Raw genomic sequence first — 16,932 nt, 5'->3', positions numbered from 1 at the left:
GTCCCAGGTGGATCCAACCTGGCCTTGGGCACTGCCAGGGATCCAGGGGCAGCCCCAGCAAATCTGGGAATTCCAGCCCAGCCCCTGCCCACCCTCCCAGCCAGCAATTCCTTGCCCAGATCCCAGCCCAATCTCCCCTTTCCCAGTGGCAGCCATTCCCTGGCTCCTGTCCCTCTGTCCCTTGTCCCCAGTCCCTCTCCAGCTCTCCTGGAGCCCCTCCAGGGGCTCTGAGGATTCCCTGGATTTTTCCCTTCTCCAGGGGAACATTCCCAATTCCCTCTCCCAGGGCTGCTCTCCATCCTTTCCCCTCCCAGCCTGGCTTGTGCTGGGATTTCCCTGTCCCAGCCCCTGCCCTGGCTGCACCTCGTGGCCTTTTGCTCGCCCACCTCTGAGGGTTTCACGTTCTGCTCCCAAACCTTTTCCCACCTGGATTTATCTCCCCGCCGTTCCCTCGGATCAAGGCAGCTCTGGAGCCTCTGAGCTCTTTGGGGGGTCACGTTCACACCTTGTGAAAAGCAGGTGCAGCCCCACGAACTCCAGATGGAGGCAGAGCACTCCAAACCCTTTGGAATTCTGTCCTTCAGCTCCCCTTCCCAGCCCCATCCCGTGGGGGGAGGAGAATTCCCTGTAAAAATGGGATTTTTTTATTTAATCCTGTTCCAGCAGCAGGTGGAGTTGGACACCTGGAGGAGGGGACCAGCACAAAGCCACTCATGGCTGGGATGCCACACGTGTGGCACCGGTGGGGACTCCAGGAGGACCTCCCAGCTCCACTGCTCCCTGTTAAAGGCCCATAAATGAAAATTGGAAAGGGCTGCAGGGGAGGTGTGAGATTTTTCCGGGTTTTTTTTTTTTTTTATTTGCAGGGTTACGTTTTTTTATCCTTAATAGATTTATTCCACGCAGCTCCCTTGATTTGTTCCCATAAAATTAACCAGTAAAATTCCAATGGAAAAAAAGCCCCTAATAGGAACCACCTTGGCCAAGGCTGGAACGTTGCTGTGCTCAGGGAAGGGGGACCAGGGCATTTTCCCCTCTGCCAGGTTTTCTCCTGGAGTGCCACATGTTGGAGGGATATAAAACTTTTACTAACGAGAACTTGGAGGAATTCTGACTTTCTAATTGCCCTTTTTCAATTTTTTTTTTTTTTTTTTTTTTCTTTTCCTGGTACAAGCTGCTGTTTATTTTGGGCTCTTAAAAACTGGGGCTGTAATTTGGAAGTCTGGGAGTTTCAGACCTGGGGCAAGGAGGGGTGGGAGGGATCCAGACTGGTGGCCAGGGAAGGGCTGGGGGTGGCTCTGCTGATTCCTCTTGGAATTTGCATCCTGTGAGCCCTGGCCTTGGCAGTGGGCTTGGCATCGTTTGGATTTTATTCTTTTTAATATTTTTAGAGTTGTTTTAGAGCCAGGATTTCATTGTGGTGTCCCCAGAATAAGGCCAGGCTGTTCCTGCTGGGAGTGTCCCTGGCGGGTTGGGATGAAGGATTTTGGTCACAGCTGGGACTGGGGGGGGGGGTCTTGGGAGGACTTTTCCAACTTTATTGATTATGGAATTCTGGGATCTGCCTAAATCCCAGGTTATTGCTGGTTGGGATGTTCATGGAATGGTTTGGGTGGGAAGGGACCCTAAATCCCATCCAGTGCCAGCCCTCCCACCATCCCAGGTGGATCCATCCTGGCCTTGGGCACTGCCAGGGATCCAGGGATTCTCTGGGAATCCCAGCCCAGCCCCTGCCCACCCTCCCAGCCAGCAATTCCTTGCCCAGATCCCAGCCCAATCTCCCTTTTCCCAGTGGGAGCCATTCCCTGGCTCCTGTCCCTCTGTCCCTTGTCCCCAGTCCCTCTCCAGCTCTCCTGGAACCCCTCCAGGGATTTTAAATATTCCCTGGATTTTTTTCCTTCTCCAGGGGAACAGTTTGTGCTGGAAGGGACCTCAGATCCAATCCCATCCCAATCCCAACACCTCCCACTGTCCCAGGGTGCTCCAAACCCCATCCAGCCTTTCCTTGGACTCTCCCAGGGTAGCCCAGGTGGGAATTGTTGGGATCCAGGGCAGCCCAGGTGGGAATGTTGATCCGGCAGATTGGGTCCAGGCAGCCAGGGGATTGTGGGATCCAGGGCAGCCCAGGGGAATTGGTCAGGACAGTGTTGGGATCCAGGGCAGCCCAGGTGGGAATGTGGGATCGGGACAATTGTTGGGATCCAGGGCAGCCCAGGTGGGAATTGTTGGGATCCAGGGCAGCCCAGGTGGGAATTGTTGGGATCCAGGGCAGCCCAGGTGGGAATTGTTGGGATCCAGGGCAGCCCAGGTGGGAATTGTTGGGATCCAGGGAGCCCCAAAGGAATTGTTGGGGATCCAGGGCAGCCCAGGTGGGAATTGTTGGGGATCCAGGGCAGCCCAGGTGGGAATTGTTGGGATCCAGGGTAGCCCAGGTGGGAATTGTTGGGATCCAGGGCAGCCCAAACAGGAAATTTTGGGGATCCAGGGCAGCCCAGGTGGGAATTGTTGGGATCCAGGGCAGCCCAGGTGGGAATTGTTGGGATCCAGGGCAGCCCAGGTGGGAATTGTTGGGATCCAGGGCAGCCCAGGTGGGAATTGTTGGGGATCCAGGGCAGCCCAGGTGGGAATTGTTGGGATCCAGAGCAGCCCAGGTGGGAATTGTTGGGATCCAGGGCAGCCCAGGTGGGAATTGTTGGGCTCCTGCTGCCAGGGCAGGCCCCTTGTCCTGCCCAGGGAATGCAGAGCTGTGGGATCCATGGAATTAGGCCTGGATTAAACCCTGCTGTGCCCGGTGCTCATCCCTCAGTGTCCAGAGGGAGCTCCAGGCTCTGTCCTCTGGAGTTTGGAGATTGAGGATGGTCCTGGCTGGGCTGAGCTCAGGTCCAGCCTGGTTAAGCCGAGCCTGGGCCCCTCCTGTGTGGCTGGGACAGAGGGAGAAGCCAGAGAGGGAAAGAAAAGGAAAATCCAACCCATCCAGGGGTTTTTTTAAGGCTCACAGAGCTCTCTGTAGTTTCCCCAGACGCCTTTAGAGGGCAGATCACGCCCAGGGAATGAAAAACGGGTTTGGGAGGCGCTCCATGCTCCTGGGGTGGAGTCTGAGGCTGGAGCACTCAGAGCATGGAGAGATTTTTTATTTTATTTTTTTTTTTAAAGCATAATTTGAATTCTGCAATAACTCGTGGTGCTTTCAAGGGTGACCATGAAGTGAATTTACAGCAGCGAGATGAGATCAGGTTTTGATTTATGGCCTTGAAACCTTTTTAGGCTCAGTCCTAAAAATTGTGGTGTGAGTGAAATATTAGTGAGGGATGCAGGGAGAAAAAATCCTGGGAACATACTGTGGGAGAGGAGAATTATGTAATGTGTTGACTAAGTTCATTTTTATGTTAAAAAAGACCACAAAAAGTGGTTTCAGTTGGGAGAGTTGGTTTTGGAGAGCAGCGCTGAGTGCTGAATGTATAATTTCATTTTTCTCTGCTGTAATCTCTTCTCTAAATCCCCAACCCTCACGCCCCAGTGCTTAGGAAATAAAAAATGTATTTATCGACAGAATATTTCACATTATCAGAGGGATCTTTGTGAAGGGGAGGCAGGAAAATGAAATTGAAGCTCTTCTGTAAAGTTGAAACTTTTCATATTGGGATTAAATATTCCTTACAGTCACCGTGCTGGGGGAGGCAGGGCCTGGCTAATTCTGTGATTAATTAAAACCAGCACTAACCAAATAATGTTCTGCTTTCTTCTGCTGCTCCCCGAAGCTCAGGGATCTTGGGGAAGATGATTATTCCTGAAAAAGCCATTTTGTTCTCCCCCAGCTGAGCTGCTCTTTGTGGCTCAGCCCCGTTGGCAGCTGCTTTGTGGGTTTCTCATCAAAAAAACCAGAGGGGTTATTCCCAAACAGAATGAAAAGGGCTTTGTTCCAACAAGGATTTATCCTTTTTTTTTTTGTTTTTAAATCTCCTGAAGAAGGTGGAGGTGCTGCTGCTCCTGGGATGAGCAGGGTGCCTGGGGGCTCTTTGGGATTTAGGGCTCAGCCTTTGCCTGTGATCCTCTCCCAGGCTGCTCCTAAAGGTTTGGTGGAAAAGGGAAAAGGGACTGGCAGGATCCATCAGGGCTGTGCTCAGCGTTTGGCTCTGTCCCACACAGCACCCCTGGCTGCAGGATGGACAGACAGACAGGGACAGACGGACACTGGGGTGAGGGATGGGCTGGGGGTCACTGCCAGAGAGCTGGGACAGAACCTCAGCAAGTCCAGCAGGGCTGGGGCTGCACCGGGGGCAGGGAAATTCCAGCACAATCCAGGCTGGGAGGAGAAGGAAGGGAAAGGATGGAGAGCAGCCCCGGGAGAGGGATTTGGGATGTTGTGGATGAGGCTGGAATGGCCCAGCCCAGACCCCCCTGCCCAGCCCTGGGCAGATCCCAAAGGAAAGGTGGGAATTGTGTCCCTGTGCCCTCCCTCAGGTGAGAGCCCACCTGCAGAGCTGCCCCAGCCCTGGGCCAACAGCAGGAGGACGTGGAGCTGCTGGAGAGAGCCCAGAGGAGGCCCCGGAGCTGCTGCAGGGCTGGAGCCCCTCTGCTCTGGAGCCAGGCTGGGAGAGCTGGGAATGTTCCCCTGGAGAAGGGAAGGCTCCAGGCAGAGCTCAGAGCCCCTGGCAGGGCCTGGAGGGGCTCCAGGAGAGCTGGAGAGGGACTGGGGACAAGGGACAGAGGGACAGGAGCCAGGGAATGGCTGCCACTGGGAAAGGGGAGATTGGGCTGGGATCTTGGCAAGGAATTGCTGGCTGGGAGGGTGGGCAGGGGCTGGGCTGGAATTCCCAGATTTGCTGGGGCTGCCCCTGGATCCCTGGCAGTGCCCAAGGCCAGGTTGGATCCACCTGGGACAAGGTAGAACAAGGTGGTTTTCAGGGTTCCATGAGGATTTCACTTTGTCCATAGCTCTGGAGCACGTGGCACTTCAGGGCAGCAGCCGTGGCCAATCCCTGGAAGAACATTCCTGTGCCATGGCAAACAGGAGCTTGGGGATGTCAGGGCAGCCTTGGTCAGGCAGGTCCTTCCCAGCCTCAGTGAACATTCCAGATCCCATCTCTGTCCCTCAGTCACTGAACGTGTCCCCTTGGGATCCCCCTGTCCCAGGTTTCTGTGGGAATGGCTGAGGAGATCCTGCCTGCAGGTCTGGGATCTGAGGTAGAGCCAAAGGATCTCTGCAGCTCTTCCCAGATCTCCCTCAAAGACTTTCAGGCTGTCCTGTGGGAAAGCCAAAATCCCGTTTTGTCCAGGACTGCCCAGGCTGGGCTTTTCCTGGGATTTACTGAGTGCTGTTGTTGTGGGAGCGTCAGGACCATCCCAGGGAGGTGCTCTGACCACGGCCAGTCCCTCAGAGTCCTTCAGAATCCCAGCCCAGGCTGATAAAAGGGAACAAAAGCAGCATCTTGAAAGGAGCCTTATCTCCGAGTGCCAGAGCCCAGGGAGGGGGTGTGGAGCAGCACTCTGGGAACTCCCACGGACACCGGGATCCAAGGATTCCATCCCAGGCCAGGCTGACTCCCTGGGGAGCTTTGTGAGGTCAAGGAAAAGTGGGGCATCCATGAGTGATAATTCCTGTCTGCTCCGGGGCTGAGGGAGCAGCTCCTGCTGCAGTTCCTGCCATGGAAAACAGGGATAACAGGCAGGCTGTTCCTCAGGGAAGCAGCAGCTTCCCAGCTGGTGGGAAGGGAAAATGGGAGGGAAACCCCTGGGAAATGTTGGAATCAGGCTGCTCAAACTCGTGGCTGGAGTGAGGGCCCTGTGTGGTGTCAGGGTTTGGGCAGGGGCAGCTCCAAGCTGAGCACACATGGATGGTTGTTCCAGAATTCCTCCTGGATCAAACCCTGGAAAGTCCAGCCCAAAACCTCCCCCTTTCAGTGAGATCTAATCCATGGCTGCTTTTATCCTGAATTTCCAGAGGGATGAGGGTCCCACCTTCCCTGGCAAGAACAGAGGTGGGAGCACCACCTGGAGAGGCCCCCGGGGTTTTGGGGAGCTCCTGGAGCTGGGATTATTCCCCTGCTGGGGGCTGGAATTTCACTGGGTGCCTTGGATTGAGGAGGAGCTCTCCTGGTGCTCCAGGCTCTCTCCAAGCCCCGGAGCTGCACTGGGGGAGCCCAAGGAAGGGCAGGGAGAGGCTTGGAGCACCCTGGGATAGGGGAAGGTGTCCCTGCCCATGGAAGGGCTGGAATGGGATGAGCTTTTCCAACCCAAACTGCTCCGTGATTCCATGAACTGCCCAGTTTTGTAACTCTGCAGTTCTCTGGGAGAACATCCTTAAGTCAGAGCCTGAATTTGTCCCTTTAGCTCCCCACTCTCCTCTCCAGCTTCATTCCCTTCTCCTCTGTTTCTTTCTGCTGAGGAAACAAAGGGTCAGGGTTCTTTTTTTGCCTGGATTTCTCCTTTTTAACACTTTCACCAAAAAAAGCCAACCCCAAGCCCCAAACCCTGTTCCCTGTGCCATGCCTTGCTTGTCAGGGAGCGTGTTGGAACAAAGCCTGGCTTGGAAAACAATCCCAGTTCCCTGGGAGAGCTCCCAAAGCAGGCCCTGCACGCTCGGGTGCTCCTGAGTGGTTCCAGACCCTCTCACCTGTGACCAGCTTGGGCTGTGATTGCTCTGCTGCTCCCTCTCTCACTCAGGGCTCTGGTTGGGTCCCAAAAAGTGAGGAAAGCTTAAAGGGACGTGTGGGAGTTCCCAGTGGAGCTTGGAGTCGTGGCTGTGCCTCCTTGGGCAGAGTGGAACCAGCCCGGGGTCCCAGCAGCTCCCAGGGTGGGGGGGGGTTCATCCAGGGGTGCTCCCGGCTGGAAAGGGAATTTGAAATGCTTGGTGGAAGGGAATCAAAGAGTCCTGGTTCTGTCTCAGTTCAGATAAATTGTAAACCATTCTGTGCCCCAGAGCTCGGGCTGCTGGAGCAGAGCCCCGAGCTGTGGAGTTGTCAGGCCAAGGGCTTTCATGTGTTTGAAATTCCCTGTGGAACACCCACCCTCCTCCTCCTCCTCCTCCTCCTCCTGCTGCTGCTGCTGCTGCCCTCTCACTCCCGGCTCCAGCGCTGCCGTGTAAATGTGATAAATAAACTCTGTGATCGCCCCACTGAGCTCCCTTTGAAGCTGCCCGCAGATCTGGATCCCACAGAAGTGTAAATCAACACTTGGGCCATAAAGGGCTCCTTAAAAAGTGGCTTTTTTTGTGCAGCTGACCCGGAGGCTGTGGTTGCCCAAGGCTTTTTATCAATCCTGGTGTGATAAATTTCTCCTTGGAAGGGAGGGTTTGGATCATTCCCTTCTCCCGGTGCTGGGCTGGGCAGCCTCCCCCAGAACAGCTGAGCTTTAATGGGTTTTGTGTGAAAAACTGAATTAACTCAGTGACTGAATGAGCTCCAAGGAGGTAAATATGGCCGAGGGTTTAATCCCATCCATGGGCAGGGACACCTCCCACTGTCCCAGGTGGATCCAAGCCCCAGTGTCCAACCTGGCCTTGGGCACTGCCAGGGATCCAGGGGCAGCCACAGCAAATCTGGGAATTCCAGCCCAGCCCCTGCCCACCCTCCCAGCCAGCAATTCCTTGCCCAGATCCCAGCCCAATCTCCCCTTTCCCAGTGGCAGCCATTCCCTGGCTCCTGTCCCTCTGTCCCTTGTCCCCAGTCCCTCTCCAGCTCTCCTGGAGCCCCTTCAGGGATTTTAAATATTCCCTGGATTTTTTCCTTCTCCAGGGGAACATTCCCAGCTCTCCCAGATCTGAGGGGCTCCAGAATCCTGGAATGGTTTGTGTTGGGAGGGACCTCAAATCCCATCTCATTCCAACCCCAATGCCTTCCCCTGTCCCAGGGTGCTGCCATCCCAGTGCCCAGCCTGGCCTTGGGCACTTCCAGGGATCCAGGGCAGCACAAACAGGAATTTTTGGGTATCCAGTGGGGTCCTGCTGCCACAGCAGTGCCCTTGTTCTGGCCAGGGAATATTGAACTGTAAAATCCGTGGAATTAGGCCTGGATTAAATCCAGGTTGGGAAAAGGAGCAGGGGATGGGGGTAAATCACGGGGTGAGAGCAAAGCAAAGGGGGAATTGCACTTTCCTCCTCACACACTCGATGCCAAAAACTCGTATTTGAGGAAAATTGATGTTTAGGAATATCAGACCCAGGGTGGATTTCAGCTCTGGATGGGCTGAGGTGGAAGAGCCTTTTTAGGGAATGAGGAGTGGGGTTTGAGGCTGAGTCTGTGCACAGGGGAGAGCAAACCCATCCAGCGCTGCATTTCCCAACTCCTTTTATTTAATGACCTGGAATGGAGTTCAAAAAAAAAAAAACAAAAAACCCTCCCATTGTTGGGCCTCGTTTCCTGAGCCCAGGGAGAACTTTGTCAGCCAAACCTCCAACAAATTGTCTGCTCTGATAACAAGTTAGCACCGGGAGCGGGAGAGCCGAGCCCCTCCGGTCCCGGCTCCGCGGGCAAACTCAAAGCAGGAGCTGCGGCCGAGTGTGGAGTTTACACCTTGCAGTAATAATCCCTGCTTTTATCTGATCCCAGGGGGATTTTATAACTTTGGAATGGCTCTCTGGCAGGCCTCCAGCCCTACTGTCATTTTTTATTAATGTTCTTTTTTTTCCCTACCCCCGTAGCCAGTCGGCTTTGCTGCTGCTTTTTTTTTTTTTTCCCCTTTCTTTTTCCCCTTAAGATTCCTTAAGGAATATGCATCCCATTCCTGGGGATACTGGGAACTGATATTTGAAAATTCAGTGTCTCAGCCCATTGGAGGGGTCTGTAAAACCATCACAGCAGGAACTAATCAAAACTACCAAAGCCAGCCTTTAAATCATGGCTCCCTTTCAGTCACCGGCCCCTTCTCCCGGGCTTTATCTCGTGTCCCATCAGGAAAATCCTGATCAGGTCCTGCTCAAAAGTAAAAATTGGTGCCTGGAGGTGAGGGCAGGTGAGACTCAGGTGTGTGCCGAGGGCTGCAGAAAACAAGGGGAGGTTACAAAAATGACCACGTTGGAGTTTTAGAGGAGCTCCTTCCTCCTGGAGGTGCTGGAACAAACTTTTCCTGAGGGTGGCTCTGGAGGCAGAGCCTGGAGGAGTCCCTGGCCTGCTCTGGGAATGACTCCATGGCGTTGGGAGTGATCCCTTGGCATTGGGAATGACTCCATGGCATTGGGAATGACCCATGGCAATGGGAATGACCCCATGGCAATGGGAATGACTCCATGGCATTGGGAATGACTCCATGGCATTGGGAATGACTCCATGGCATTGGGAATGACTCCATGGCGTTGGGAATGACCCCATGGCAATGGGAATGATCCCATGGCACTGGGAATTTCTCCATGGCTGTTGGGTGCAGGTTTGGAGCCGGGGTCACTCCATCTCGAGGAACTGAGTTGCTTTGAAAAACCCAACCCTGAAAAATTCAGCTACAAAAAAAAGTTCAGCTCCGGCTTGGTTGGGCTGGGTTGGTTTGGTTGTGAGGGGTGGGAAGGTGGAGTTGCTGTTCTCAAGCTTTTTGGGATGGATCCTGGAATGCTGAGGGATGTCCTTCCCAGGATGGTTTGGGTTGGAAGGGACCTTAAAAATCATCCCAGCCCTGCCTAGGAAAGGACACCCTCCACTATCCCAGCTTGCTCCAAGCCCTGTCCAGCCTGGTCTTGGACACTTCCAGGGATGGGGAATCCACATTTCTGTGGGAATTTGAGGGTTTGAGGAGGAACCCCCAAAGCTGTGTCCTGCAGGGTTGAGCCCTCGGTGAAGGGACGTGCAGGAGACAGGATTTACATCATCAGATAATCCCAGGGTGGTTTAGGCGGGAAGGGATCTTAAATCCCATCCCATTCCACCCCGTGCCGTGGGCAGGGACACCTCCTGCTGTCCCAGGTCCCCTGAAAGTCTCCTGGCCTGCCTGGTGACAGCCTCAGTGCACAGAGGGGGTCACTGACCCGGGCCTGGCCCTGCAGGTGACAGGTGCCCCTGCCTGTCCTGCCACCAGTCTGGATAGAGGATTCCCTCCAGGAGCTGGGAATTCTGCCCTGATGGAGGGATGGGGGTGCTCCTGATCTCCCAGGCTGCTGTGGATGAGGGACGTGGCCGTGCTTGGAGGGAACTTCACCTCCAGGATCCCAGCACTTTGTGTTTGATTCCCAAAAGTGACATCAGCTGTGACCAGGGCTCGGCTCTCCTGCCTTTTTCATGTTCCCACGGAGCAGAGCGAGCCAGGATTGCTGGTCCTGGGGTTATCCTGAGGCAATCCCACAGGATAACCCCAAACTGGCCTCGCTTTCCTGAAAACCACACCAAAAGGTGAGGGGATTTTGGGTTGGGTTTGTCACCCCCTGAGGGCTTTAGGGCTCCCCCAGCCCCATTTCCGTGGGTTTTCCGAGGGCACCCCGGGTGTCACCCGGCCTTTGATGTGGGAACAGATCCCCAGACCCCCCAGTGCTCCTCTGCAGGTCGGGTTTGATCCTTCCTGCGCCCCAGCAAATCCATGGAAGGGTTGTTCTGCTGCACCCCAGCCTGGAGAGGTGCTGGGAATGAGCTGGGGAGTTCCTCTGGATAATCCCGGATTTCTCCAGAGCTGCTTCCTCTGGGCCTCCCCCCAGCCCTGCCTTTCCCTGCAGTGAAACCCAAACCTCGCTGACTTCGAGAACTCGATATTTCTCACTTGGAGGTCACCTCAGCCCAGAGCGTTTCCTGCCGGGAGCGGGGGCTGGGAATGCCCTGGTGGGGATGGAAAAGCCATTCCCGTTCCTGCTGGGCTGTGCAGGGCCTGGCTCCTGGATCACTCCTTCATGCTGGGCTCAGGGCATTCCTGCTCCTGCTGCAGTGGGAATGTGCCCATCTCCGGTCGGGATTTGGCTCCGGTGTTCCCAGAGAGGGAAGGGGACAAACCTCCACTGAGTGGATGTCAGGCCATTCAGGCAGAAATCCCTGGAAAATCTTGTCCCATTTAAAAATTCTGAAAGGTGAAGATTCCTCAAATTCCCCCCACAAAAATCCTGGAAGGTGACGATTCCTCAAGGTCCCAGTTGCTCCTGGTGGGCTGGAAACCTTGTGTGCCTTCGGGAGCATCCTCTGGCTGGTTTTTGGGATATCTGGGAGTTGGGACATACAAATTTTTCCCTTTTTTTTCCATTCAGAGAGTGGGCAGGCCCTGGCACAGGGTGCCCAGATTTGCTGTGGCTGCCCCTGGATCCCTGGGAGTGTCCAAGGCCAGGTTGGACTCTGGGGCTTGGAGCGCCCTGGGATAGGGGAAGGTGTCCCTGGGGTTGGAATGGGGTGGGATTTGTGGTCCCTTCTAACCCAAACCATTCCCGGATTCTGTGATTTTCTCAGCTGGTGCTTGGACTTCAATCCAGGTCAAAACTCTTCTCTTGATAAATCAATTTATTTGCATTAAAAGTGCCAAATGAAAGTCTGGGGGGTAAATTCCCTGTGGGGCTCCTTGTCCTGGAGCGATGCCGGAGGGACAGATTTCCTTGATTTCTAAATAACTGGAATTTATGAGGTCTTACCAACACTTGGTTTGGATCTTACCAGTATTGACACCTGGTCCTGCTGTGCTCCCACGCGGGGAAGATTAATCCCTGCTGGAAAACAGAGGTGGCACCGAGGTTGGTGATCCTTAGAGAGCACTTCCACGGACCCTTGGTGACACCAGCTCCGTGTCCAGGCTGCAATCCCGTGTGTTCCCCTCCGAGGGCTGGGGCAGGGGAGTCCAGGGCTGGCAGCAGCATCCTGCAGCTGGTTATCCCAGATTTCCCTCTCCCATGACCGCCTGTGCGCTCCGCCCTGCTTAACGAGCCGTGTCCAGCTCAGGGCTCCGTCCAGAGCTGCGCCTTTTCCCACCCTCTGATCCTCCCCTCTGCAGAAGGAGAGGGATTACATAAGCTGGAGGGTTTAATGAGTGCGCTGGGCTTGCTTTTGGGGGAATTTCCAGTGGATTCAGGGTTATAACTTCATTAGGCCTGGTTGGGAAACCGATGGCGGCGCTGGGCGGGCCCAAGCCCCGACCCTTTGTTGTGTTCTCTTCTGAAGGACCGAGGGCTCCCGCCCCTTTTTGAAGTCCTAATTCCCTTTATGGGATGTTGCAAGGCCTTTCTATAGAGTGCTGCCTCTGAAGTCCGAAAACCCCGGTGCCAAAAATGCCCCTTTCCCCTTCGGCCCCGCGTCCTGACGTCGGGAGCAAAACTTTGTCCTGGGCATGTCCACCCAGACCTTCTCCTCTGGGGCTGTGTTGCAAAAATTCCCATTGTTGGGATTCATCCCTGAAGAGGTTTTTTTTTTTAAAGGGATGGGGCTGGGAGTCCCCTGGCTCAGCTGGGAGGAGCACTCGGAGTAAATAAACTCCAGGGCTACTCCTGCTTTCCAACCACTAGAGGTCAAGGTTGTGCTGTGGGATAACGCATCCCACAAGGATTCACATCCCCATCCAAGGATTTGCTCCTGTTCCCGCTGCAGCCGCCTCCAGGGGCAGCTTTGTGCATGGAATTTTGGTATGGATTGCCCAGCTCGTTGATTAGTTCAGAGCTGATTGTGTGTGCTCGGGGTGAGGAGCACTTTGAGCTGGGTTTTCCAAGGAATGGGGTGTCCATGCCTGGATCTTCCAAGGAATGGGGTCTTCATGCCGTGCTTGGGTTTAAATATTCCTCAGGTGTAGGAATTACTCCAGTGCTCGGTCCCTGGTGGGGTTTTGCTTCCCAAGGGGAGATTCCAAAGGGATTTCCAGGCTGGCAAAAATCAAAGCTGCTCCTGAATTATTTTTGGTGGGACGTTAAAACGTCCAGGTGTTGAAAAGGAAATAATCTGGGAGGTTTGCACGCAGATCAGGCCCACTCTGTGCTCTCTGCAGTTCAGGGAGCAGAGGTAATTAATAATTAGAGATTTTTAATAGTCATTGGTAATGTTTTAATTCCCCCTTGGTGTTGCTGACAGCTGGATCTCCAACAGGTTTAATGGATTTCCTGCTTCCTTCTAAATCCAGGCTGCCACATTCCCGTAGGGAAGGGGATGGGCCCCTTCTGCCACCTCAGAGAGTCCTGGAATTCCAGGATGTCCAGGAACTGCCTGGGCTTGTGGAAAGTGTCCTTGCCCATGGAACGAGAGGATCCTGAAGATCCTGTCCATGATTCCACGATTCCCACACACCTTTCTCCTGATAGATAAAAAATCCACAGCATAATTCGGGGAGGAATCCTCTAAATCTGGGTCTAAATCCGTATAAATTCCAGGTTTTCCTGGTGTTTATTTTCCAGTTACACCGGCACACAAACCCAGGTGTCCAGCAGGGCCACATCCATGGGATTGGCCTTGTCCCCCTGGTTTTGGCTGGGATTTGGCCCTGGAGACCCCCTGTGTGTTCGTGCTGTTCCCATTCCCTGCCCTTCGGTCTGAACTCGATCAGCCCCTGAACAAGTGGGGCTGAACCGCTTTTCCTGCCCTTATTGTGCTCCATATCAAAGGAGAAACAATGGAGTTTTTGCAGGAGGGCACAGTGTGACCTCAGCTGCCAGACAACCCCAGAACCCCTGGAATAACTCGGCGTGTTCCCAGCCCCTCCATCCCGCCGCTTCCAGCACGTTTTCCTGGAGCACCTTTTACGGCTCGTTCCGCACATCGACAATGCGCAATTAAACCCTCCTGGGCTCCCACAAAAATGCTTTCAGGAACCTCTGGGGCCCAGATGTGGAATGTTTTGTGCCGCCACAGCTGGAAAAGAGGAACGAGCCCAGCGGTTCAGGAGGTCCCCGAGCGCGGCCGGTGACAGTCACCACATGGCCCGCGGGCCAATATTGCTGCAGCTGGGCCGTAAACGGATCAATGTGGCAGCACGGGGGCCGGGGCCTTGGGATTTGGAAAGAGTCAGGAGCGTGTTTGGGATCTTGCATAATCCCCGGCCTGCTTTGCAAATGGATCTGGGAGTATCTGGGCCGGGGGAAAGGCGACGTGTCGGAATTCCGCCTTTGTCCCCTGGCGGGGCTGGCTGCGCCTCGTGCCTGGAAGCCAAATGAAATCCCAGGTGGAATCTGTGTTTGCTCCTAGGCACAGCAGCAGAGAAACCTGGACAACATCGTGTCCCAGCAGCCCAGGATTAGCGGGGGGAAGAAATCCAAGAAGGAGTTCAGCGCCAGCTCCGAGCTGGAGGTGAAGAACACCAGCCCCATGTCGGAGCAGGATTCGGGGATCCTGGATGTGGAGGATGAGGATGAGGAGGAAGAGGTAAACTCTAACTGGGTGCTGTGGGGTGCCTCTGGTGTCTCAAGGGTTTGCTCCTTGCTCATGGGGAGGTCCTGAAGGTGCAGGAGAGGCTGGACAACGTGGGATGTGTCTCCAGATTTGGTTATTTTGGGGTTTTATCCCTATTTCCATAACTGGGCTCAGCAGAGAGGCCAAGGATTGGGAACTGCTCAGCCCAGTCTGTCCCAGCGCCTTGGTGCTGCTGGAGAACATCCATCCCTCATGGAAACATTGCTCCATAACCCGATTTTTGGCCTTTTCCTTTGGTTTGTCTGGATGAGGGCTTGTGTCAGGATGGGAGGTGGAAATCGGAATTCCTTCATGTGCTCCCTTCTTCCCTTCCTGCTGCAGCTCCCTGGGACCTGGCAGAGGGTTTTGGGAGCCACATAACCTGGGGATGGCGTTGGTTTTTCCTTCCTCTAGTGCTGGTTCACCTGGGATTTGGGATGTTTCCCATGGAACTGAGCCCCGTGTCTCAGGAAAGGCAGCTCTGAGATCCAGAGCTGCAGGGCTGGGGAGGTTGAGCCTTTGGATGTGTCCATCATTCCTTGGGGTGCTATGGGGTTGGGCTGTCCATCTCTGCTCCCACACACCCTTAGGATGGTTCTGGCACGCTGGGCCTCAAAAGATGAGTCTGGACTCCAGGGTTTTCCGGTCTTCAGGATTGTTTATTGTTTCTTATCTACAAAGTCCCTTCTCTGCCCGACCTGGATCTGAGCAGCAGGGCAGCCAAAGGCACTCTGACCACCCCCAAGGCGGGCACATCTTTTATAACAAAAACTACCGATATCAGATTTACCTTTTATCCCCAATACCTGTCACCCTCGTCACCCAGTGCACCCTCACCCCAGACCAATCCCCAAGTGCCAACACCACACCAGGAGATGGACGACAAGAATAAGAAAGAAGAGCCCTTTGACATGCCCTGACTCCTCCATCTTGTCTCCATAACCCCCCTGTACCAAACCCCAAAATCTGGGATTTACCCTATAATTGTGTCTTCCCTTCACCATTCCCACCCCAGTGATTCCCACAGGTTCCATCTCCTCACACACCGCTGGCACATCCCTGATGGATCAAAATCCATCCACCAAGTGCTTCTGGCAACATTCCAAGGCTCCCGAGCCCCCCAAGGGCTCTCTCGGTAGCTCTGGACATCAGGAGGGATGGGCTGAGTTCCCACAGGGTGCAGCCATGTCCTGGACCTTTTGGGAAGTTCTGTCTGGATGGGAAGAACTCTGGGAGGTTCTGCCCCTCTGGATGGTTTTTCTCCCTTGCTGAAGCCTCTTTGGTCAGGAAAATGATGTTTTCAGCTACAGCCATCCCTGGGCTGGGGGTGTGTGTCACCCTGACCGTGACAGCCCCTGGGCAGACAGGGAGGGGACCGAGGACAGGCTGGAAATTTGAAGTTGGGATTGTTCCAGTGGTTCTGGGCTTTCTGTTCTCCCTCTGCAAATCCATCCCCTCCTTTCCACAGCTGGTGTGCATCCAGAGCAGAGCGAGGCCACACTTTGTTCCGTGGGGATGGAATTGTGGGGTCAGCCCTGAGCCCTCCTGGAGCCTGCTCTGGGACCCTCGGGGTGGGATCCACATTCCTACAGGAGCATGGAATGAGGCCCTGGAGCTGCTGAGGGCTGGAGCCAGGCTGGGAGAGCTGGGAATGTTCCCCTGGAGAAGGGAAGGCTCCAGGCAGAGCTCAGAGCCCCTGGCAGGGCCTGGAGGGGCTCCAGGAGAGCTGGAGAGGGACTGGGGACAAGGGACAGAGGGACAGGAGCCAGGGAATGGCTGCCACTGGGAAAGGGGAGATTGGGCTGGGATCTGGGCAAGGAATTGCTGTCTGGGAGGGTGGGCAGGGGCTGGGCTGGAATTCCCAGATTTGCTGTGGCTGCCCCTGGATCCCTGGCAGTGCCCAAGGCCAGGTTGGATCCACCTGGGACAGTGGGAGGTGTCCCTGCCCATGGATGGGGTGGGAATGGGATTTAAGGTCCCTTCCAACCTGAGCCCTTCCATGATTCCATGGTCCTGGCCGGCCTCAGGCAGGTGAATCCCATCTCTGGGTGTGGTGGCACTTTGGGGACCTCACAGGGGGTGACCCTGCAGTGGGGGATGGGCAGGAGGAGCTGTCCCCATCCCAGTCCCTGTGCCAGGGTGGGCAGTGGCCGCTGTCCGTGGTGATGAAGAGCAGTGGGGGAGGGGCAGCAGCCACGGGACCCCCGGGTGCACCTGGCCAGGTGTCCTGGAGGAGATGCCATGGAGGAGATGCCATGGAGGAGATGCCATGGGGAATATCCCATGGAGGAGATGCCATAGAGGAGATGCCATGGAGCAGATGCCATGGAGGAGATGTCATGGTGGAACACCCATGGAGGAGATGCCATGGAGGAACACCCATGGAGAAGATGCCATGGAGGAGATGCCATGGAGGAGATGCCATGGAGGAGATGCCATGGGGAATATCCCATGGAGCAGATGCCATGGAGGAGATGCCATGGGGAATATCCCATGGAGGAGATGCCATGGAGGAGATCCCATGGTGGAACACCCATGGAGGAGATGCCATGGAGGAGATCCCATGGAGAAGATGCCATGGGGATTATCCCATGGAGCAGATGCCATGGAGGAGATGCCATGGGGAATATCCCATGGAGGAGATGCCATGGAGGAGATCCCATGGTGGAACACCCATGGA

At 55.0% G+C, this 16,932-nt stretch overlaps 1 protein-coding gene and 1 long non-coding RNA gene across 3 annotated transcripts in view; both read left to right on the top strand.

The window, feature by feature from the left end:
* EXOC6B (exocyst complex component 6B) overlaps positions 1-16,932 on the top strand; it is a 307,067-nt gene that overhangs the window by 122,274 nt on the left and 167,861 nt on the right. For both annotated transcript variants that reach the window (XM_050973380.1, XM_050973381.1), the window contains exon 7: positions 14,049-14,225. In XM_050973380.1, coding sequence (XP_050829337.1) covers positions 14,049-14,225 — 177 coding nt within the window. The remainder of the gene's footprint in view (positions 1-14,048; positions 14,226-16,932) is intronic.
* On the top strand, positions 1,915-2,595 carry LOC127059507 (uncharacterized). Its single transcript, XR_007777422.1, has 3 exons — positions 1,915-2,060; positions 2,247-2,308; positions 2,496-2,595. It is a non-coding gene; the product is annotated as an uncharacterized LOC127059507 (long non-coding RNA).

This window comes from Serinus canaria, chromosome 4 (assembly GCF_022539315.1).
Source record: "Serinus canaria isolate serCan28SL12 chromosome 4, serCan2020, whole genome shotgun sequence".
Taxonomy (NCBI): domain Eukaryota; kingdom Metazoa; phylum Chordata; class Aves; order Passeriformes; family Fringillidae; genus Serinus; species Serinus canaria.
The sequence above is the reverse complement of the archived record's forward strand: the minus strand, read 5'-3'. Positions and strand labels throughout refer to the sequence as shown.